Source organism: Pseudomyrmex gracilis, unplaced genomic scaffold, assembly GCF_002006095.1.
Source record: "Pseudomyrmex gracilis isolate BER0280 unplaced genomic scaffold, ASM200609v1 scaffold_13, whole genome shotgun sequence".
NCBI classification, from domain to species: Eukaryota; Metazoa; Arthropoda; class Insecta; order Hymenoptera; family Formicidae; genus Pseudomyrmex; species Pseudomyrmex gracilis.
Window position 1 is genome coordinate 102,106 of NW_018020597.1, and position 25,354 is coordinate 127,459.

The window sequence follows — 25,354 nt, forward strand, 5'->3', positions numbered from 1 at the left end:
AAATTAATTAATTCTTTTAGAACACATTACAATTATAAAAAATCTGATGGAAATTTATTATTTGTGTTGCCGAGTAATTCTCGGTATTATTATTTTAAGAGTTGAAGAAATGCACACAACACACGCGAAACATTAATTGTTCATGACGCTATCGCTTTTCGCATTAAGAGTCGCTTTTCTGCGGAAATGTTTAGAAAAAAAAAAAAAAAAAAAAAACGCGGCTGTCGGAAGCAGAATATGCCGGGGAATTTTGTCTTCAGAGATTAAGGAGAGCGTAGGATTTATATTACCCCGCGGCAGTTACCGCACTCAGGTGGGATTACGCACAAACGAGCGATGAAATAAGCATCAAAATAATTTACATAATGCGTTCTCGTACGCGGAAAACAATTTTTGCTCTGCAAACTTCACTGAAGATGGCGCATAGAAGAATTGCAGAAAAGTAATCTGTCACTATACGCATATATATATACATATATATATATATATATGCAAGTCACACGTGCTTCGTGATATTAAAACTTCGCTTTGTATTTATTATCTTTCTCTCTCTTTCTCTTTATATAATTATGTAATATATATGTGTATTATTTTTTCATTTTTTCTGTATTTTTTCTCTCTCTCTCTTTCTCTCGTAATATCGACATCAATATCTACTGATGAATACTGATACGATATACGCAAATATTATTATAGATTTTGTTCGAAATCTCATCGCGGAGAGTAAATGAGCTTGATCATGTGCTAAATCCACAATTACAGAGTCAAGCGTTGGCGTTGACACACAAGGCCTCGCCACCATCAAGACCGAGCAGCGTGTCCTCACTGCCGAGGAGTCCTCAGTCCCAGCAGTCTCAGCCGCAGAACACACCACAGCCCCCTTCGGTGCACCCGCTACAGTCGCAGACACCTCTCAGCGCACCCCAGACACCGTTTTCCGCGCACAATCAGCATCCGAAGCAAGAAATCAGCGCCAGTCCGAAGCAGGAGGGCTTTGATCTCAGCAAATCCGCCTCCAGCACAGGTAAGTTGTCTCTCACCTCCAAAGAGAAACACGTGCGCACAAGCATATTTCTCTGAAATAGAGGCAGAACTTGCAATCGCATTAATCTCCAACGGAACATGCGTCTCTTGCACTTTGCATATAATTACAACACTTGTCTCCGAGATCGTTTATATTTTCTCAAATGTTTATACGATATGTTTTACATTAGTTACATTTTCTCAATCTTTGTTTTGTTCCCACGAGTTCACACACTCTGCTCATTATCTCTCCTCGGTTTGCGTTTCTGGACAATTTGACAATCGCGTTTTCTGGCGACCGCAAATCGATCGGACAAATTAAGTTTTAACCCTTTAACGGGAGACGGGGACCTGTGTGTGAAAACAGCTTTGGCGTCTTTATACGGCGCTAAAACTCGGGGTGGGATTACCGGAGTGACAGTTGCAAGGAAAATGTGGTAACGATGCATTGATGTGTCACGTCCGTTAATGTACTTGGTCGAACGGAAGTGGCATTAATCGTCGTCACCGTCATACGTCCGGCGAAGGTCGATATGACTTTTGGTGCAATAAATACAAGAAACTAAGTGAGAGAAAAAACGACAATTGCGAACGGAATTTCTTGATTAAAGTTTATCTCGAATAAAAAGTAACAAAATCCAGAGTGTAAAACTGAACACGCATTTTTATCAATTTTTTTTATTGCAAATAGCGGTATACGGTGTGATCGGAATGACAATAAAGTGTGAAATACTTTGTTAATGACATTTTTCTACTAAGAATTGTTGTATGTGTCTAGAAATAATAAATTATAAAAATATGCGAAGAATGTAAAAAAATGTGTTTCGTTATTTCTATAACGCGCAGTTCAGAAACAACTCAATGTCGCGCATAAAGTCTGTTTCCGTTTCGAATGACGAAGACGTATATACCCGATGGAGGTCGCGCGAGAGGGATCGTTAAAGCTCGTAAACGAGATAGACTATCGGCGGAATTTCCTTGATCCCCGATAATGCGGTGGAAACAATTTGTACGCGTCCGTTTTATAGTGCAAATTAAAAAGCGCATGAATGGATATGCGAACGCTTTTCATCGCGTTCAGCAAAATCGATAAAAAGTTAAATATTTAAAGGTTAAAGGTAACGCGCGCGCGCGCGAGACAGAATTATAAAAGTGTCCTTACAAACGTCACGACAAATTTATTTACACAATTATGTTTTGACAATCACACACAACGTATCGGATAATAACAATTTATTAATATCCCTCGAAAACGAGAGAAACGTCGGATTTCCTCTCGAAATCAATTTCTACGATTATTTTCAATTATCTTCAATTATCGAAATTACGATGTGATAACTGAATTACGATCGGTATTGTGTAACGGTAGAGAAGTTTTGTCTAAAAACCAACTCAGTTCGTCCCACATATAGCTAAATTCAATAAACCGTAACCATTTATTTCCTTCGAAAAACAAACCGCTCTTTACGACGCGCGCGCATATTTATTTTATAACAGACGTATCAAACACGAAACGGCGTGTACATATTGTATCCTCCTTTTCACGTATTCCACTTTTCCCGCAAAATGGACGAGAAGTTTCAACCAAAGCGAGGGGAGAGCCGGTTCGGCTTTATTCCCGCGCGCGCGCAGGGAATAAAGCCGAAGGGACGATCATAATTGAATTCGCGGTTACGCGTATCTTCGCCTAATCTGTCATTTGTGTTGCGCGTTGTGTCGCAAAACTTGTGTGCCTTTCTCTATATATTTCATCCATTGTTTGCTTTTCCCCATCCCGAAATATATTCCCGCGGAAAGAAAGAAATCAAAATAAATACGGTAGCGTCACGACACGTTGCCGAAACGGGCGGCGTTCGTTTCTTTTATGATTCAGAGAAGACTAACTTCGTCGAGAAATCCGTTTAGGAATTCTTAAGAGAAGATTGTCGATCCGTGACGAGATGCGAGGACCATGCAAGAATGCAGAGAGAGAAGCAAGAGTACATATTTGCTTTTCCAGCGTCGTTCCACGAACGGAAAAGGGAAGAGAGAGAGAGAGAGAGGGAGAGAGAGAAGGGTGGCGCGACGCGATAGGGGATGCGGGTGGACAGAAGCACGCACTTCCTAAATCTACGGATTTTGAGAATCCTCCTTAAATCTCCGTGCGTCACGCTTAAATCCTTTCCCATCCCGCGGACGGGATCCTTTTTCTGTCTCTTCCCGGTTCTTATCTCCGCCTTTCTTTTCGACCCCGGTGGTATTTTAAATCCTTCGAATTCCCAAAAGCGCGACCTACTTGTTTCGCACCTCGTGAGTTACCCAATAAAGATTCGAGTTGAAAGAAAATGCCGAGTAGAACAATATAACAAACACTATTGAAAGTGCAATAAAATAAAAATGTATCTTGCACAATGTGGATGTTTATTAATTCCACGTTCGTTCCTGATGCGATCGAGCGACGTGTGTGTGTGTGTGTGTGTGTACACAGAGTGAAAAATACGCGTCCCAAAACTGAAGAAGCTTAAAGTACACATGTATTCGAGAATAAGTCAACGTCTCGCTTTTTCTCACAAAAAAAAAGAACTTGATTTTCACATCGGCGTGTATCACACAAAGGTGAACTGAAGAAAGACGAGATTGTTTGTTCCCTTTTAGTCTGAGAGCCGTAAGCGTCAGCTCGGAATTAGGATAATCGTCCGCGTGTGTTCCGTACGGATTTACCTGGACGTCTATATGCGCGCATCCGTGTGCACGGTGAGACGGCAAGAGGGAAGGAAGGCGGCGGCAACGGCGCGAGGTGCAGCCGGAGGGGAGGATATTGTGACCCTTACGAACTAATCCGGATTAAATTCGAATCCCTGGCTATGCGGCTAGGCGACCTGCGAACATCCACCATGGCGTCTTGCGCCATACGATCGGTCTCGTTACGCCATTTAACGCGATATTCCCTCCCCTCAGAAGATAACGGGCTTTTGTTAGATGGTGGATCGTCTTTAAATTGCGTTCTCTCGTTCTCGTCAAAGGACGAAGTGACAGAGAGTATAAAAATCTTGATGTTCATCGGCACAAAAGCGATCTCTGAACTCGAGTCTGAACACACAATCGGAAGCTATGTTCACACTTTCAAGTGGAGAGAACACTTACAACACGAGCGTTCGGCGTGTCATAAATTTTCGTGCCGGATTTTTGTATAAATGTTGCGTTATTTTGATCCAAACGCATACCCTATTTTCTGTGCGTCCATCACAAAACAAATCGAAACAATTATTTATGTGTAAAAAACGGCTTAACTTTGTTTTAATGCTCAAAATTACTTTTCTATTTAGAAGAATACAACGAAGAAAATACATTCAAAAATACAGATAATAATATAAACGCAATGTCGAAAATATTTAACAAACATATATTTTTTTTTTTACACAAATTTATATAACTTTTTAAACTGGATTTGCAAAAAATCATGAAAATGGTCTTTTTTTTCTTTAATCCGGATGCGAGCGCGTGTCCGATCACAAAGCATCGAGAAATATTTTTGCAGATAGGATGTACATGCAAAAATACACGGCGAAATTGAACATTTAACAGTGTTTGAAAATGTGTGCGAAACAAACGAAAGAAAGATAGATAAGAAAATCTCACGGTTTTATGTTATTATAAATATTGTGATTGATATTCTCTAATAATATAATGCAAATCGGTGTAGCAAAACACATAAAAAATCGGTTATCTTCTTTCACAATTCGAGAATAGTTTTCTCAAAAGAGACTCCCCGTATATGTTTTAGCTTTCAACCTGACCACACGTTAAGCCAAAGGCAAAATCGATATCATAACTCGCGGAAAGCAATCGTGGGTCATATTGCGGATGGATATTTCTCATATATATATATATATATACACATGTAGTATACGCGCGTATATATTCCTGTTCCTACTGTTCTTACGTCTGAGTTCTTACTACTTTATAACGAGCGGGAGATTTTTAGACATAACAAAGTCTTACTCTCAAGTCAAAGAACATCGGCGAAGTGTGTATAACCATTTTCTCAAAGTATAGAAAATATATGTCACTGTATTATATATATATATATATATATATATCGCATACGGTCTCTTTTGCATTTTAATCCGCTCTTTGAGCTCAATTTTGAATAAACTCTCTCAATTTGATCAAAATTGCTACTTCAACGCGACAAAGAGAAATTCAAGAAATTTATTTAAAAAACTGCCCGAAACATTTATTCTAAATAATGGATAAACAAATAATGTGGAAATTTGTTCGACGAACTTTTGATTTTCGACAAACTCGTTCTATATAAACTGTCGGTTTCACTAAAGTAATATCCCCTTGAATCGCCGCTGTTTGGCACTTCTGTGTGTTCTCTCTAAGCTTACATCTTGCCGACAACTTATCGAGAGAGAAAAAGACAGAGAGAAGAACGGGGAAAGAGAGAGAGAGAGAGAGAGAGAGAGAGATTTTATCGATTCTATACAAAATTTAGAAAGATTTTCGGAAAAAAACACACCCTGCCAAACCAGATCGAAATGGTGCTAAAAGTCGGCGCTTTAATCGGATAGCAGGAATTCGCCAGGCTGACGAACGCGTACTTCCAGGTACACCCTGTAGACAACGCTCGGGCGCTGTCGGTGAAGCGCACACAGGATACGTCGAGCGAGGGAAGCGCGAGGTGAAGGCGGGAGGGAGGGGGGTTAGGATTAGCTGAGTTGTGTGCGTTGGATTTTGGATTTGGACGGCGGGCGGCGCACACACGACCAATAATCCCGGATTAATCCCGGGACTCACCTATATGCGCGCATATATATACACACATACGCACATACAACGGACGCGAACGCGCGAGCGCATACGTGCAGTCCGGTCAAACCCAGTGACGCAAGTACACGTGAGTCGTTCGTATGTATATGTTACGTACGTGTGTACGAGCACCCTTGCGTTTCGACACACATACACTAGCACACGAGAGAGAGAGAGAGAGAAGGGGGAAGGAGAGAGAGAAAGAGAGAGAGAGAGAGAGAGAGCCGAGAGGGAGAGGAAGAGAATCAGACCGGAGCCACTAAAGGATTTGGCCACACGCATACACACGAGGGCGGCTCGCACACGTACACGCGGCGCCCAAAGATAATCCCCACGAATACAGAGTCCGGATAATCCCCGTGCAGGGCCGCGTATACGGCCCGCTTTCTGTCCCGTATGCGTGCACACGTACGCGCGCACTCATACGCGGACCGTGGATGATGGTTCGTACAAAAGGGCGGTCGAGAGGCTGCCGGGGGCAGCGGCGGGAGGACTATGGCAGAGCACACAAGGTTTAGAGGCTAAGCGGCTCATCCCCCGGGAAGCTTTACATCCCGTCCTGATACGACGGGAATTCTACGAACGATTCGAAAGATATTGTGCCTGTGTGTTAGCATCTCTCTCTCTCTATGTACGTATATGGGCGCGCGTTCGCGAGCTGCATCGGCGAGATATTGGTCGGCGCGAAAGAGATCTGGAACAAGGCGCGCTTTGTCGCGCGGATGATGGAAGAATGACGGGAAAACGCGGCGCGGACGTCGTTCGCGTTGGCGAAACCGGTCTCGAGTATATAACTCGAGAACAAATCGCGGGAACGTCGAGTTACATTGAAAAGAAACATATGGCTTAAAATTTTATAGCAAATTTTTCGTTAAATTTGCTCTTTATTTAAAACAAAAACTGTTTCTTTTTTGTTTTGCTCAAGTTTGCACAAGGCTTTCAACTACTACTTGCGCTTATCTAAATAAATGTTTGCACAGGGTTCCGTCCTCAAAATTGCGCTGAACGTACAGCATCCCGAGCGCGCTTTTTTCAACCGGTCCTCTCTCTCTCTCTCTCTTTCTCTCTTTCTCTCTCTCTCTCTCTCTCTCTCTCTCTCTCTCTCTCTCTCTCTCTCTCTCTCTCTACGTTCTCTTTATAAAAGAAAAATTCCGAAAGATACGGACGGGTCGTTTGGTTTATGGCTATAATCTTAATCCTAGATTAAACGATATACGGGATTTGTATAATCCCGCCATTTTGTCTCTGCGGCGCACCTCCTGGGATTAAAGAGTCTAAAATCTAACGGCCTCCTCCGCGAAGACATAAATCTCTGCGGATTCTGACCTTGGATTATGTAATGCCGAATACACGCGCGTTGTGTGTGAATAAATGTGACTCGCTAAAAGAAACAGGTTTAACGTCTTCGCGTCTGACTTTTCAGCGATTTTTCCGACGACCGCGCGCGAGTGCTTGTAATAAAGATACCTACAAGACAGGATTTTCGGGTTTGCGCGCGCGCGAACGCTTTATCACCGACAAGTAATATCAAGGTTCGTTGGCTTCGAGCCTTTTGCACACTCCTATTAACAAAACTCTGATTATCACCACGCGCCGTTGTCGCTTAATCCCGGATTATGCGCACCGCGTTATATAGCGTCAAATAAATTATATGTACCGACGCAACGACAAGCCGAAAACTCGCGTCGAACATAGAAATAACGGGTTACGTCGAGGATTCAGGATTAACGGTACGCGTGTCAATAAGACCGCGTCGCGAAAACGGTAATAATTTAGCGATATAACAAGCGCGATTAGAGTTACAAAAAAAAAAAACAAACAAACTTCTTGAAACAATTTTTTATAGTTATTAAAATTGTTTTTCTCTCACTACTTACACTCTCGATTACACGATGTAGTAGCCTGTTTTCGAGCAAATTTTCGACGATTATGCTTTAAACAAACAGTAATCCGTACTGTATTTTTTTTTTTTTTTTTTTGAAAAAAATGCCATCAGTTGTATTGAATATTGTGTTTTTGAAATAAGGACATTCTTATGTGTTTTTCTTTTAAATCGAGTTACTTGATTTGTGCTTCCATATGTGTATGTGTGTATTGTTTCGAATAACGTCGTTACGAAGGGAAGAAACGTGCGCTATCTAAAACCAAAATTTATATCGAGCGGTCACACGTGTGTGTGTGCGCGCGCGCGCACGGAAAATTCGTTCTTCGACTCGTTCATGGATAAAAGAGATTATCGCATCTTGCAATCCCGACACAACGTTTCATCCCCGCGATCGAGATAGAAACCTCCCAGGTGGCGAGTTATCGACGCGAGTTTCGTGGGCTAGGATAGCAGGAGGTATCGAGAAGGATCACAACCACGTGTAGATCCTTTGTGCGTGCCACCGAAGACGCGGCGTTAGCCTGTTGCTCTTGTACGCGCGAGATTGTGAAAGAAGCGGGCACACGTGACTCGGTAGTTTCTGCTCGTTCAAGGACGAGAACGCGGCGATATAGGATTCTCCGTGTCGTGTGGGCGATTCGTTGTCAAGCGCGGAGTAGGGAGAAGAAGGGAGTAGGGCTGGATCGTCACGTCCGGGGGGGGACTGGATCGCGTTTATCCCGCGCAAGGGAATTGGGATAAGGAGCGGAGGTGGCAATCAGGCTCGCAGAAGACGCGAAAGCACGACGGCGACACTCGCGACTCAGGGATATGAAGGCCTGATCCTCGCGGATTTTTGGGCTTCCCGGTCTCCCGAAGTCGATAAAGCGACACGGTCGCGCGGATCATCCGGACCGCGAGATCCTTTGACGGAATCCTGCGTTCCTGATGCCAAAGGGTCACCCGCTACCCTTTTTTATCTTTCGAAATATTCGTCGCTTCATCGATCGTGTTACCGTTGCCGTGTCAAACGAACGCAATTCTTCTCCAAAATTTGCATGTGAATCTGTACAAAGCTCTCTATCTCTCTCTTTCTCTCTCTCTCTCTCTTTTTTACTTAAGAACAAAAATACATAGTTCATTATCGTCTCTTTTCTTCGATATTGATTCTTTATAAGGGATTTTAAAAAAACTTTTTAAAAAAATTTATTTTGTCTTTTAAAAAAACAAAATAAATTACCGGTTTCGATACACAAATAAAAAGCACGTAATATTTGTGTGAAGTAAATATACAACATACTTTTTTCTCTAGTTTTTGCGTTCGAACTATATTACTTTTGTAATATTAAGCTTTTTTTGCACGTAATTGTGTTTCCAATAAAGTTATTTCATTATTTTTATTATTGTTATTATTTTTAACTTGACAAACGTAAAAAACGCGTATTGTAAATGTGTCGAGTAACTAAAACAGTAGCATTAAATAATAGATATCTGTTCAAGTCGCAAGTAATCTTCGTTGCGCTTGTAATGGGGTCATCTTTCTTTGAATCTAAAATATCACAGATATATCGACTTTAGCCGCTTCAAGGATTATTCTCACATCGGATTAAGATACGGCATTGATTTAGGTCATCGCTTTAAAAGCTCCCGATGAGTTCTGATCGTTTGATATGTGACTCCGATATGCATTTACTATAAAACAACACATCTGAACGTATTGAAACTGCAATGTAAATGTAACCTGTTTTGCAATTTATCGCAACAGTAGTACATGTAATTTGTTGATGTTTGTTTTTGCTGAATAATAAACACATTTTTGTTGTTTTAACATTTAAATTAAGTTATCTCTTTCTCGTCTTTTGTATCGCGAGAAGTTTGCAAAAAAAAAAAGATTTGCAAAATTTCGTCCGAAAGAGTTAATTAACGATTTTGTCGCAAAACGCACCGCTCTTTTGCATGTCGGAAGTTCACGTCCATTAACTCGATTAACACTTCTCCGTCGCGCGCTTCTTTTCTTTCCAGTTTCTCCGTTCGACCTGCCGCACGATCGATAATATACCCAATGTAGGCCTAATAGACGTCCCTGGTATCAGGAGCGCATACAAGCGCCGCGTGGCCGCGTGCCCGTTCTTGGGTTCCTGACGGGGGAACCGCCTATTCGGCTCGGCTCGGCTCGGCTTGACTCTATCTTGCCGAAAAATATGCAAATGAGGTCCTTTGTCCGATACCTGTCGCCTTATTTTCGCTGACCGGACAGCAGAAGCTGCAGGAAGGTGTCCTGGGATCCTATCCCGGACCCTTGGAAATGCCCCGTGACCCAAATAAGGGCTTTTGTAGGACCCCGCGGAACAGGAAAGCAGAACGGCAGGACGTGGCAGTCTTACGCATGTGCCGCAGCACACGCACCCTCATGTCGCTCCTCCCTTCGTTCTCTCGCTCTCCCTCATTGTGCACCGACGTGCCCTCTCTCTCTCTCTCTCTCTTTCTCCGTTCTTCTGCCAGGCTCTGTCGTCCGTTCCCCTCGATTTCCTCCCGCCCTTCTCGCTTTCCCTCACCTCTCCCTCTTCTCTCTCCTCTTCTCTCCGTCTCCCTCCGCTATAGCCGACCGAATTGTAGCTCCCGAAGGACCGCGGATTCTTGCAGGGTGCGTATGCTAGCCTGCTAGTTGTTTACGCACGAACGTCGTGAAAAAAATCGTAGCAACCGGTGGCTGGATAGCGGGTGGGGATAATGCGTGGATGAGCTGCTGCGTAAATGCGCAGCATCCCGGCATTATCTTTCGAGACCGCAATTTTTTTATTTATAGTTTGCAGTCGCAGTTTAATTATGGGTATGGTTCTTTGTTACTTTTATTTCTTTTTTCTTCTCTATCTGTTTTCTTTTGCTTTTTCCTCCTGCTCGTTCGAAATAATCGAAAAATGTTTTTTGTTATACAAACGTATACGAAGAAAATGTAGATATAGTAAGAAGAAATGCAATCTCTCGATATATCAATTTGTCTTAATTACGTTCTTTCCTTGTTCGGATTGTATGTGATTCAGAATCCACACATACGTTCTCATCACGGAGTTTAATTGTTTTACGAGACAAATCGAATAAATGACGTTCGACTTCTGCGAAGACAAAACTGGTAGGACAAGTGCGGTTAGGTTTATATTAAGAATGATGTATTGTATCGCATAATAAATAAAAGTAAGCCTGCTCCGAGTGCGAGTTGTCGTTACGGATTTACATTCGTAACGCAACTGGACGTAAAGTGGTTCGACACATATATATATATAGAAGATGTTCTCCGACAAATATAATCGCAGTGTGTTAATTTTTACAATAAAAAGATTTAAACATATTTTTGGCGTCTAGTGAAATAACGATATTGTTTTTATTGAATAAATGAATACTCGGAATAAAAGGAATCACCGCGCACAGAAATATTTACGTAATTTGAAAAGCACATTGATGTTTGAAGCGGAAGCTTTGACCTTTTATCGACGCGCATGAGGGATTCATATATTAATGACAAATTAATTGCCACGTTTCTATCTTTCGAGTAAGCCCAACGTAAGCAATCCGGCTGGATTATATAATCCCGTCATTTAGGACTTAGACTTACTAATCCTCAAAGCGGCCTCGCCAAACAAAACGCCACGGTTACATAATCTCTCGGATTGGTTAATTCATTACGGATTACAGCGAAGACAGTTCGGAACGGACGAAGAACATGTTTCAATACATTTTTTATCTATCGTATTCTTTTACAACCGCTATATATATATCATATCTGTCAGATTTGTGCTGCAAGTTTATTAAATTCTCGCACGTACAAAACAAAGTACACGCGGAGTGTTGAATTAAGTTTTGCGCATAGGCGCGCGCAATATAAAAGTGAATAATTTTGATCCTGTAAATAATAAGAAAAAAACAGTATTCTAATCACAGAGATGCACTTTAGATACTGTTGTTGGAAAAAAAATTTATATTTACTCACATTTTATTTAGAGAAGAACTTAACATAGAATGAGTCGAGTGATAAAGACGAGAAAGGTGAATGGGTGAGCACGTCGGCTCCTCACGCTTCCTGAAAACCTCGGACGAACTTATACCTCCAACACCAAAAATGAAATCCTGATCATTTCGACGGAGCGAGATGCCGAGAACAAAGACACGTCTCTTAAGCTACTTCTGTATTCAGATGCTATTGAACAAACAATAACATTGTTGACGATGCTCTCCTAGTCCCTCGGTAAACAACTCTCTTCCCGTCGTCGAACCGAGTCTCACGATAATTTTTTTAAAAGGAACTTCTTCTCTATCGCAAAATTACAGCCCGTTTCGCTTTTATCCACGCCGAACGACCGATGCATGACGCGAATCACTCTTCGTCATTAAGTAGTAAATTGCCCGGGAAAAATGTAATTCTTTGTTTATACGCGATATAGCTGCATTTTTAATAAATAAAAACGTTCGGTTGAAAAATGTATACAGTCAACAAAACTGTAATGTAAGAATGCACGATAAATATGTAACAATCGTAATAAACAAGCCTTTTATCAATAAACCCGTTAGTAACAAATTACCGCGCATTATGAATTAATTGGAAAAATTAATTACGTTTGAAAGATGATTCGTCAGATATTATTATAAATTTATTTCTCTCTCTTTCTCTCTCTTTTTTCTCTTTCTCTCTTTCTCTTCGATAAACGAAGTACACTTAATTAGCAAAAATTCTGTGCATTAGTCTCTCAATAATATCCGATCAACTTTCATTACGTGAAACTGTTTGTATGTTGACGTCGTTTAATCTCGGGATAAGCACACTTCGTTAGAATAAATTTAAAATCAATTCTTTCGCTTTTCGCTCTCTCGTTCTTCTCTTCCGCAGTGTTGTCCGCATACCAAAAATAATTATATCAGTTACGGATTTTCAACGAAAACGCTTTTGACAAGAGCGTTTACCTTGACTTTGCTCTCTGACTATATATGACTATATATGGTTGTTTATTTGTGTTGACGTATGTATTTTTAAACACGCTTCAATGACTTCTCGTGTCCGTCAATTGTCCATATATAAGATCTCTGTGTTCCACACACGCGTTCTTTCTCTCTCTCTCTCTCTCTTTCTCGTGATATTAAAAATATATTCTATATTATTGTCTTGTGAAAACACTTGACTCTCTCTCAATGGGATAGTTAATCCCGAAACCTTTTCAATCTTTAGCACCCCCATTACACCGTCCGTTTCCTTCCCCATCTCCTCCCCCGTATTATGCTCTCCTGGCACGGAGAGGTCACACGGTGGCCTTACCTACATTCTCATGGGATATCGTGGGGGAGCTAACGGGGATGATGACCCGCCGTCATCTAGGCAACAGGCACGGGAGAATGGGAGAAACGACGGAAATCCAGAACCGTCTCGCGCGCGTGTAGGGCAAGAGAAGCCGCGTGAACGATTTAGAGGGGATATACGTAGGACGCGTTATCAGGGCGGCAGGACGCGCGCGGACGTGCGATCCTTCAGCAGGATTTCCTCGCGGAGCGGTTGATGCAGACTCCAAATCGCCTCGGGTGAAGATTACTTCATAATATCCTGATGGCTAAACCTCCGATAAATCTAGAATCCGTGCGACCGACGAGTTCTCCGTGGATGAGGAACCCTGCTAATCCCATGTCTCGCGTATCCGTCAAGAATCGGGAAACGTTTTTTGTTTCGCGAATCGCATCCCAAACGGTATATACACGATATCGCGCGATGTAATAGAGATAATGTTAAAATATGAGCGCACGCGGGTCCTTTTTATTATTACACTGTAATATTTCATTTCTTGTTTGCGCAGCAGCGCCGCGTCACGCAATCCCATAAATTCCTCCGGACAATTTTTAAACGAAACACAAAAAAAAACAAACAAAAGAACAATTACATAGGCATGATCGAGATTTATCCGCGATTTGCATCGATCATTTCGCGGGCAAGATTATCGCAGCCCGCTGTAAAGCGTGTGCGAGAGATTTCTCTGGCACGGCGCAAATTATAAAAATTAAAACTAGTGTGTAGTCGAGAGTCGAGTGAAACTTTGGTTTTGTACAAAAACAACCAAACGAAATGAGAATAAAAATGTGAATGAATATATATATGTCTTTTCCGTCAAAATTGTTCTCGTTTTGTAAAACGAGATCAACAATGCTTTTAACTGGGATTTATCTTTATTTTATTAAAAAAACACACAATGTACAAACTGCTCCGACGTTATAAAATCTACGTTGCAATGCATCATCTCCGACGCATAGATGGGAATTAGCGGAGACAGACAGAATCAGGATGATCCTCCGAGCTGATCCTGCCATTAGAAGCAAAGGCGCGAACACGCATCGGTGCGCAATTATGAGCTCCTGATACAAGAACCCCCTGTACTCCGTCTAAATCCAGGATCAGCATAGTCTCTCGCCGGTTATCCTGGCTTCCGTCTCATCCGCCAAGATGATACACACCGGGATCCCGTCGCGCGTTCTATGAGGTCCTGGTACAAAAAGCCCTTCGAGTCCAACAGAAATCTCGGGAGCGAGCGAGTGATCCTGCGGCGCGGGGCATGGACTTTCGATTCCTTTTATGTTTCCCTGCTGACTTAAGGACTCGTGTATCCTTAGAAAGCTCGCTAAAACGTTCCGTCGTCCCTTTTATCTCTCCCTTGTTGCGCATTCAAACGGTCGTTCGGGGACTCGTGTATTCTTTCGTAAATTCGAGTGGCACACTCGCAGCGGCGAGAAGAAAGTCCCATTAAATCCCGGAGAAACCGCGTGTATTCTTCGCGATCGAATCCGCTCGTCGCGTTAATTGCGATCCTCCCCGGCTCGGCTGATCCTTTGTCACTCTTCTCGAAAGAGAAAATGTCAATTAAAGCGAGAACATAGAGAGCACGAAGCGACGGTTTCAACGGTTAATCGGTGTAACCTTGGGTAAGATGAGACGTTAATTTTTATCGCGCGCGCGCGCGCGCGTGCGCGTGTAAACTCAAATGCCGGTAATCGTTCTTCGTGAGTTGGCGCCGTCTTTCGTTGGCATTTGCAAATAAGTCAACTCTTCGTCGAATTAATCCCCCGATCCTGGAGATGGCTCGAAATAATCCGAGATTAAAGCTCGCGAGCGATGGCGGCGATGAAAGAGAAGCGCGCGCGCGCGATCGAGCCCGAAGTAAGAAAGAGCGCGACGAGAGAAAGAAGTCACCGTATGGCAAAAAAAGACGGGAACACGATCTTAATTCCCTCGAATGGGGGGGAGAGGGGAGGGGACCGTCACAAATCTCGATCTTCCTGCTTAGCCGTCGCATAGTCGGCTAAATAAAGGGACGGGGGACCGCGTCCACGAGAGGAAAGGAAAGAGAGAAGAGAGATGGGAAATAATTTCACTTGGCCGAACTGGTTAAGATTCATAATTTACGATCTTGGCAATAATCCGCGGCGGATGGAAAAGCGCGGGAACAGAAGAAGGGGGAAAGAATCACGCGAGAGAGAAAGATAGATAGATAGATAGATAGAGAGAGAGAAACAGAAGAGCGGGGAAAAAGTATATGCGAACGAAAAAAAAGAAGAACGGTAGGTATGGACTTATCCTTTGATCCAGGATTTATTTAACTACGGTCCCAGCCCGGGCTTATCCCGGGGGAGGTTTTAACCATCAAGGGGGCACGCTATTGATTTTTAGCTCGGAGGGATTAAAAGCACACTTTCGTAACACTATACCGTCGCGCACACCACCGTGCCGCGTATGTGTGTGCGCGCACGTGCATACGCGACAAACGCGATTGTGAGAATCGGTAGATGTCGAATGTCGAGAAACGCGCGGTGCGAGCTAAATTAATTTCGCGCTGCGTTCTCCGCGCGACGATTCCCAACGACGATTTTCGGTTGCGAGCGAAATCAGGATGAAACCGGAAATCAGCGAAAAGAAATCTTTTTCTTGCGCGCGCGTTCTTTGGTCGCAATGGATAACGATCCGCGGCTTACCGCGAATTTAGAGAACGAAATCTCGCGGGGTGATTTTTTCACGGAGAAAAATTTCAATCTTCCAAATCTTTGCCGTTTAGTGACGCGTTTAATTTCTCTACGTGAGCGCGGCAATAAATGACGTTATCGCGCTCAATTACGCACCGTATTATCGCGGACCTCGAGCGTAACTCTTGTTTGCCCTACTGATCCTGCGAAGAAGAGTCGTAAATTGTTGCGCGTTAGCTACTAAAAAAAATATTGAAATTATCACGTAAACTATTTATTTACTTATTTTTATTTATCGCTCAATGAGAACATTTACAAACAAACAATTTATTCGTCGAATATTCGGCCCGAATAAGTTGCCGATGAGAAAACGAATCGTGAAGGAAACGAGAAACACGATCTTCCCTCACACACTCGTGCGTTGCCACAATCGTCGTTGCTACATTGAAGACGAGACGTAACGAAGCGATAATCCACATGCACGTGCCTCTTCTCGACGGATGAGTAATCCGCGTTCGATAAGGACGAAACTGTTGTGCTGCGAGAAACGATCCGTTACTCGATCCGTCATTCTCTTGTCGATCTCGCCGCTACTCGTCGTCTTTCTGTGCGCGCGCTGCGTTATCTGCCAGCGTGATTTTCCCTATCCGGAGTCGGGACGGGAGCGCATACAGATCCAGGGATCAAAGTGCAACGAACGACGGCGGTCGGCGCCTTGGAAATCCGACGAAAGTCGACGTGGACGATGCAACGAACTTGGGGGTTGATAAAAAAGCCGCGGCTTATGCGCGAGATGCGCGCGTGTTGTATGACTCTCGTCGTCGTCGTCGTCGTCGCGCGGAGAGAGCCCCGATCGACGGAGGCTTTAGAGAGAAGAAGGGAATACACGCCGGTTATCTTCACGGGTCAGCGCCCACCGGCTGCCGGCTTAATCTTCGGCCGCGACCAAGGAAGAAGACGAAGAAGGAGACGCGCAGAAGAGAAGGGTCGACACTTATCTTTATCCCCGGCGCCGTAACGACCGTGCGAGGAGCGTGTCGCTCACTATATCGGCTCTTTTTCTTGATTCTCGAACGCACGCTTTTAATCGCCGATGATAATCAAGGACGATAATCGAATGTGTGACGGTCTCACGCGATTCTATACTATAATTCCTATAATGCGCATAATCAGGAGGGCTTCTTGAAACACTGCGACGTGTCGGCGAAGAAATGCGCGTTGCACAGATACACATAAATTAATGCAAATTTATATGTGTACACATTATAAAAACATACACACGCATAACGGTAAAAATATTTGATTAGATTTTTTACACAGTAATTTAAACGTTTATCTGTTTCAAAATTGAAATGGAATGAGCACCGATAGAACGTAAATTGTGTGTGTATATTCCGAGCATAGAACTTCGAACGTCTCTGTATGGATTAAGCCAGTAAGTGCTGTTGCATCATTAGTTTGACAACGTGTAGAATTGGTTAACTAGATTGTTACGAATCAAATCGGATAAAAATAGTTTTCAAATACTTGTCAGTCATTGATTTTTCTCGCAAGAGAACGTAACGTCGCTCATACATAAATTTTGCGTTTCCCTTCGTTATTGATGACTATTACCGCTTTGCAATATTAATGGATCGTACAACACACGGACGGTATATACCAGTTCGATTTGTAACGGAGGGCATTGTCTCTTCGCGTCGTTATCGTTAATAAAAACAGCAACGCGGGCGATCTTATTACGAAATTAATCGCGACGATTCGATACACGCGCGCGCGCGCGCGCGTTGTTTGTATTTTTGCGCCAAATGCTTCTAATAATTAAAACGTAACGTCGCGTCTGGAAATAACGATCAGGTGCAACCGGCCGAATCGTTATACCGAGCTGGCCGGGGCTGGTGCGTTGCGTGCGTCCCTGCGAGCACGAGCTGTGTAAATCGTATTAGGGATTATTGCACGATCAAAAATATCCCCGTAGGATAATCCCCGAAGGTGGCGGCGATGTGTTAGTGGCATTAACTCCGGCGTGTTATATCGTGATGTGTGTAGGTATACGGCGATCCCACCGACCTCATCTTCCTCTCTCGCCCCGCCGTTCTCGTCACCCAACGTATCACCGCGTCTCTCTTTCTCTCTTCTGGCCGCTATCTCTTCTCTCTCTCTTTCTCTCTTTCGTTTATATCAGGCGAGAGAATGGTGTGGTGTTCGTTCTGTTACGTGTGTGTGTGTGTGTATGTGCGCGCGCGCGAAATCGTGTGTGCGCTCGCTCGCTGCCGCGCCGGCCTCCGCGAAAATCCACGCCTCTGCATCCTGCTTTCGATTTATCTTTCTCCTCTTTCAGACTCGGGGCAGGTGGTGTCGCTGAGGGGAGCTTCCCGGCCGACCGGTAATAATCGTTAAAAAAAAAAAAATAAATAAAAGCGTCCGCTTTTTTCGTCGAAAATGACCGAACAGTCCCGAAACAAATAGCACGTATTTATTTTCGCAACAATTATATTACGTCGACATGAACTCGCCGAGAGTTGACGACAATAAGTACGCGCGATTATTGATCGAAGTGGTGGAATTTTCGAGAGAGCTGAAATGAAAGATTAAAGAGATAAGATTGGGTCTTGAATTACACATTAGAGAAAAAAGAATTTGACGTATATATATAATATTCCGAAGAACAAATAAGAAAATTCAAATTAAATTCTAAATTATTGAAATTTTTTTATTATTCAATTTAAATCGCAGTCTCTGATTTATGACAAAACAGCGAGTTAATTCAAATAGCGCGAATTTGCTATTCGCGATCTTCAAATCAAATTGAAAAAAAAAAAAAAGAGAAAGACGTAAGAATATTACTTGTCGATTAATGGGAGTTACCCGTCTTCTCTCGATGCAAGGATACATTTCTAAAATGGATAAGAAGACAAAAAGTTACGCGGCAAAGGGAGACTTTTCTTAAGCCGAATTGTCGAATTGGCTCCCTTTTTTAATTATCCCAGCGGGGATCGCGGAGGGATGAAACCGCGCGATTCGGGTGGACTCCCATTGTGCATTCATAATGGCCGACGGAGCCTTAATGTTCTAAGGCTCTTATAAATATAAATATAAGACGGTATATCACAAGGAGTTGCTTTCGCCTATACACACAGGCAGCAGCGCAACATAAACGCTCTCCCTCTCTCTCTCTCTCTTTCTCTCTCTCTCTTTTTCTTTCTATTTTTCTCCCTTTCTGTACTATGTATTTTTAATAGGATTTGTCAAGCGGCGCTGTGCGTGTACAACAAATTTTACAGTCGCATTCGCTGTCACGAAGTCAGCGGAGACATTTGCAGCACAAACTTTATGTTATTTCGTTAATGTTGCAAAAACTTTTTTTCTCAGCGAGAATAAGATATTTTGCATTTGGTTTTTTTTTTTAGGAAGCTATTGTTTTAGTTCACTCATCCAGAGATTTTGCGAAGAAATGAGCGATCCCGAGATATCATCACAACACAGAAAAGATTTCTCTTACTTAAACTCTTCGTTATCGTCGCGCTTGACATTTCACAAAAAAAAAATTCACTCTCAGTCTCGTTTGAAAGTACGCGTGTCATTAATAAGAAGCAACACGCTTGTGAATTGGATTATTCGAATCACGTTCGTCTTCGAACTCGGCTCCTTGACGGAGCGAGATGACGTGTACATCACGTGCCGTGATTTTTGTTTTGCGAGAGAGACGTCGGACGAGAACTTATTAAAATGATATTGACAATGACCGCTACTTATCGGCATTGTTCGAACGCGGACGCATTACGCCGTATAATCATCATTAATTATTATTTAAAGTTTTCTCGGCGACGATTGGTACTCCGGGAATCCATTTGTCTTTCACGCTCGCAACAGCTGCATAGTCTCGTTTCTTCCGTTGCTTTTTTTTTCAATTCCGCGTATCACGATAGAGAGAGAGAGAGAGAGAGAGAGAGAGAGAGAGAGAGAGATAGAGAGAGAGAGAGATAGAAAGAGAGTAGCGCGGGGCACGCGCATTAATCACTTGCTGAAACATCACGCGTGTTTTCGCGCTCGATCGCGAAGCGCGCGTTCGCTGCGCACATAACGCGCGGTCGATGCAAATCGTCGACGCGAGATACGATTGCTTAATATTCTTTCGGAATATTTATCGAACGAAAGAATCGAACTGCAATCGGACAACACGTGGAAGAAATGCGTGGAAGAAATTTACGTTTATTACCAATCTCTTTTTCTTTCTCTCTCTCATTAATTTAATATCACGATCGCTTTTATTACGACGGCTAAAAACTGTATCGGTTTAAAGAACATTTTTCACCTTATTTTACTTACAAAAAAACAATGTCTTCTCAACGACGTGTGGTTGTTTTTCTCACACGAGGTTTCTATTTGCTGCTGTTGACACTGAGAAGAGAACGGACACAGAAAACAAACATAGCGACAAATTATTGAGAGAAGATCAAGAACCGAAGAGCTGTATGTATCAGATATAAATACGTGCAAGAATATCAATTTCAAAAATTTGCAAAAACATTGCGTAAGCGATGTACATATGCTGACGCGAAGCAGCAGCTCCCTTTTCGCAAAAGAATGAGAGAAAGAGAGAGAGAGAAAGCGGAAAAGACGTGTCTCGTCGCCTTCGACGAGGGCAGAACAATCCTATTTCTTTCTTATGCAAAATCTCCGTGCGCGTAGCGTGTTAAGGGATTAAAAGTCTGCTCTATAGGGTCAGCCGGAGGCTTACAAGACCTAACAAGATTAGCCTAAGACGCCGAGTGCGCATACCCCGAGGATTACACATTATGTATTCACCTGGATATATTCGAAAGATCTAGTTCGAGTTTCTCGCTGTGTGAAGCAAGAAGCGCAAGTTGGGTTGCGGCGCGTGTGAGAGTGTCGCGGTTTTGTAACGATCGCGTCTTTCTCTTTCTCTCTCTCTCTCTCTCTCTCTCTCTCTCTCTCTCTCTTTCTCTCGGTATCCCTCGGTGAGCGATTTGAGAGAATTCGCGTTAAGCGATGCCGATTTCGGACCGAAGAAAACGGGGAATGTGGACGCGCGCAGCGAGGATTTGCGGATCTTCGGATCGTTAATCTCGTCGGGGGAGGGTTTTTTTTTTTTGCGTCATACACACTCGCGCACTCGCGAAAATGAGGAAAGAGATCGGATTTAGAAAAAAAACAAAAAAAAAAAAATACTACGGAGCTTTGGAAGAGATATGAATTTGAACAAAAAGAAAGAGAGAAAGAGAGAGAGACGAGAGTTTGCGCACGAAAAAAATTTGAGAGTGGATAAATCAGTCGATACTGTCTCTTAATCCGGAGCGAAAATAATCTCCGTATGTATCGCTTTTTAGCTATATCCGTTCCGAAAGCGTTTAAACGAGGTCGAAACGATCGAAAATCGCAGCGGCAATTCAGAGATATGATTTTAATACACCTAATTTTTTAATTGCGCGCGCTGCACAGCGCTCTTGACGTCGAAATGAGGAAAAAAGAAAGTTACGATAATAAAATTAGAGAAATTAGCTGTTCTCTGTTAGATTAATTACAAGAGAAATTGGTTTATATTCGGATAATATTAGATAGTGTGATAATCGATAACACGGAAAACTATTTTTAGATGTAGCTGCATTAGACACATTTTCCCCGACGATCCGACCGCGCACATATCGAGAGAGAAAGAGAAAGAGAGAGTGAGAGAGAGAGGGAGAGAAAGAGACTTACTCGTTCGGATAAAATTGCGTGGAAAGACGCTGTGTGCGCGTTCCGCCCTTCCATTCCGATCTGTCACGGTTTATCACACGGGCCGAAACATTTTTCCGTTTCGCCGGGGTCTGACATAATCTCCTCACCGGGCGTGGAAATCGCACGCGACTCTCTTGCCAGGCGTCTGAATGTATTGTAATAATAGAGCGCGCATATAGAGCGATTCTATATAAGAGAGCGCCGGAAAAGAGAGCAGCTCCGAGGGGGAGTCTTATCTTCCCTGGTCGGCTAGAACTCTATTTCGAGGCGAGATACGCGGAGTCTCTCTCTCCGCGGCTTTTAATGTCTTTTCTCTCTCCGTGTTTTGATTAAGAGAGAACGAAGCTCGGGAAACGTACCGCGATCGCGGCGCGGAAGAAGGAGAGACGCGACGAGGGAGACGACGAGATACGGCAACGAGAGAAAAGACGGGAGGCGGAGGAGAGCGCGCTTTGAGTAATTGTTCGCTTGTAACTGTCAGGTCGTCAGAACTTGGCTACCTGAGAGAAAGAGAGAGAGAGAGAGAGAAAAGATCAAGATAAACTTTTTCAAATTCGTTCTCCGGAATCACGAATTCAAGAGAATCGATTTTTCTGAAATATAATCCGCCGAGAGTAAACCGTTAAATTTCGGTCTAATATTGATGACATCTCGCTCGCTTCGCGAAAATAGAATATGAATAAATTGTTGGAATTGAAACATGTATGAAATATAAAATATTCCATTGTCTTTCAGAGCGTTCGAAATATTTTACGCAGAAAGTGAATACTTAATGCATATCTAATCTTGATTTAATTGCTAAGACACCAATTGCAAAGTCATCAATTCTGTTTTCAATCTAATTGATACGCACGAGCCGCACGATTGGCGCACTCTAGAGCTTTTTTTTTTTTTTAGCGAGACCGAAACGAAAGAGTTGCATATCTCGAATTTCACGCGCGACCTTCGTGGCCAGAATCGAAGAAGTAGCAGCAAGAATTTCCTTAGGCGGATACCGCAGATACCAGGCGAAGATGGTAGGAGTAAGTGGTGGTTTTGGCAAGGGGATGTTCTGATGCGATTTCACGCTGGATTTGCCTAAGATCTCCGCTAAGGAGCCCTTTAACCCTCCCCTTTCACCCTTCCCCAGAACTTCACCCTTCTATCGCGAATCCTCTGCTCTGGTGGCTCTGCCGTTTTCTCCGCTCCTCCCATTCCTCTCGCTTCCTCACTTCGATCTTAGTCACTCCCCGGGAAACCCCGGAAGATTATGTACCTTAGCACAATGTCGCTAAAACGCCGTCATTGTTTAAAAGAATCGTCCGTCGCCGTGTTTCAATTAACTCCTTATCCGAGCTCTCGACCCCGAGACAAGTTTTCGAGAAACCCACGTGGATTACTCGTGTTTTTTGTTTTTTTGTTTTTTTTTTGTTTTTTTTTTTACTCTTTATCTTCATTAATGTCATCAAAGAAAACGAACTTATCGAAATCAAGTCACACAAGTTGACTGACGTCTTGGAAGCGAGCGAGCGCGCTGGGAGTTATTAGCTACTCGTTTATATAACGTAACGCGATCTCTCAATTTAGCCCCCGAAGACGTGACGTAACGTTCGTTATCAGATCGCCGCGAAAGATGCAAGTCACAAGCGAGCGAATACATATATCGTTTCGCGCATATATACGCGCGACTTGCACGTATACAATCAACGAGACGACGAGATCTTTAGAACTACGGTCTCGCTCAGGCCTTGTTTGATCTCGCTTCTCGACCCTTCTCGGAGACCGGAGTCAATCCGGCTAAATATTTCAGATCGGTCAGAGCGACCGGAATAGCCAAATCCGTTAGTAGTCCTCGGCCAATGGGAATTTGGGTTTTGCCTGAGACTCTCGTTGGATTAAGGTGGCGCTTCGCGCACGGCGCGCATATCTGTGTTTTAAGGACGCGTGCACGCGGCGCTCGAATGTCTTAGTGTTGGAATACTCCCGTTCCACGTGTATGCAAACCCTCACGGCTTAAGCTAAGGCTAAGGCCGAGGCTCTCCCCCGGGATTACTACGTCATTCTGCAGGACTCCTCCGGTCGCCGGAAGGATCAGCTCTCTCTTCCTTCTGAGGATTTCGCGCGGGACTCCATCCTGTTCCTAAATCAGCTTGTCAGACCGAGTCATTGCGCCGCGCGCCGTTTTCGTTTCTTATTTCGGTCGCGCGGCGATCATTTTACATTGCGTCTCCGCGCGAAACGCGAAACGTGGTTTTGCGGAAACAAGAACCCGCGCAAACGGGTTAATCGCGTTAATCCGAGGAACGTTTAAAGTATGCATTGAATGTGTCTTTATATTCTTGAGTTATCTATATTGTGAATTATGTTTTAAATTAAATTATGTTTTAAATTAAATTATCGTTCGCAAAGTGGCTCGTCCCCGTTACTTCGGCTTCGAGGATTATTAGCAACGAATGATTAATAAACTTTGGGACGAAGGATCGGAGACGTCTTTGTAATTGCCGTTTGGTTGTGAATAAAACAAACGTAGACGTTAATGTTATTGATTGAAGAGAAAGTACGTGTGCGCACACGCACGCACGCACGCACGCACACACACACACACACACGTTGCACATATATGCATATAAATTGGGATATTATCCTGTAAGTTGCTTCACGATACGAGTTCTTAAACTGACTGTAATAAATATGCTAATTCGAAGATAGAGGTCTTTCAATTCCGGTGTTAATATTAGGAAGATCGCGCGCTCTCACCGCGAGGAGGTTCGCGCGCGCGACCTCCTACTCCACCGCTCGCGCGCGATTTCCGCCAAGAGAAACTTTTCAGAGTGACAGGCGGTGGTGTTGTACACGTTCCTCCCGCGGTTGATAAGAAGTTTCTAGATATTACTCTTCAAAATCCGGAGGAATAATCCGTCTATCGCGCGACGGTAATAGACGACCGGAACCTGTCCTTGGTGCCACCTAAATCATCCCCCAATGAGTTGGCGCTCACAATAACTCGTTACCGAAAATCCAAATTAAGCTCCTTAGCCGAGAAATTTACGAGACGTTCGCCCTCCTCCTCCCCCCTCGCCCGCCGCTGCGGAAGGGCCGCGCTTCGCGCCACCCCTTTCTGCGTCCTGCGCGAAGGCAGTTTACCGAAGTAATTTTAATCTTCCGCACACGGGGCGCGGAACGCACACGGACCGATCACGCACGCACGCACGCACGCACGCACGCACGCACGCACGCACATGCATGTACGTATATATACGCGCACAGACACAGAGAACACGCCGGTGAAGTATCGGAGAACTCTACACCCTTCTCTTATTCTGCACGTTGTATAAGAGCTTACCCTCTAAGCATCTTAGGGCAAGTTTTCACCCTTGCCTCTCCGGCGAGCAACGGTACGCTCGCCGAACCTGCGATCACTGTGATTCGCGCTCGTCAGCGAAGGGATCGACCGAATCCGTTCTTAAAGACCGAAGACGTTTTCGTTTTAGTTGGGACGTAATCCTTCGGGCATTCTTTAGTTTTGACGCGTTTAGTTTCGACAACTATTAGGTGCGATCGTTTCTTTCTTTTGAGAAGAATATGATGTCAATAGCTTTTTTCTTCAAGAAAAATTTTAGAAGAATTTATTTCTGAAGAGAATTTTATTTAAAAAATAAACAAACTATAGGAGGTAAGATTTTACTTTTTGTTAAGAGTTACAGAGCAATTTCTAAAACTAACAGAAATGATATTTACTTGACAGCGTTTACTGACCTTTCATACAAAGGGTGTAATTTTGTTTCCGCATAGATTCTGATATCACATTTTATTAGTTTTTTATAATATCTATAGAGTTAGACGTCGAGTTCGAGCGAGTTCGATGTTCTCGACTATCAGCTCGCTCGTACGAGCGAAGGGATACAAACAATGCCTCGGATGTTATTAAGATACGTCGTTGGCCGCGATGCGTGATCTAGCCGCTAGTGAATC

General features: G+C 43.4%; 1 protein-coding gene across 1 annotated transcript in view; it reads left to right on the forward strand.

Moving 5' to 3' along the window:
• LOC109863830 overlaps nt 1–25,354 on the forward strand; it is a 44,164-nt gene that overhangs the window by 8,312 nt on the left and 10,498 nt on the right. The window contains exon 2 of the mRNA XM_020444428.1: nt 763–1,024. Coding sequence (XP_020300017.1) covers nt 763–1,024 — 262 coding nt within the window. The remainder of the gene's footprint in view (nt 1–762; nt 1,025–25,354) is intronic.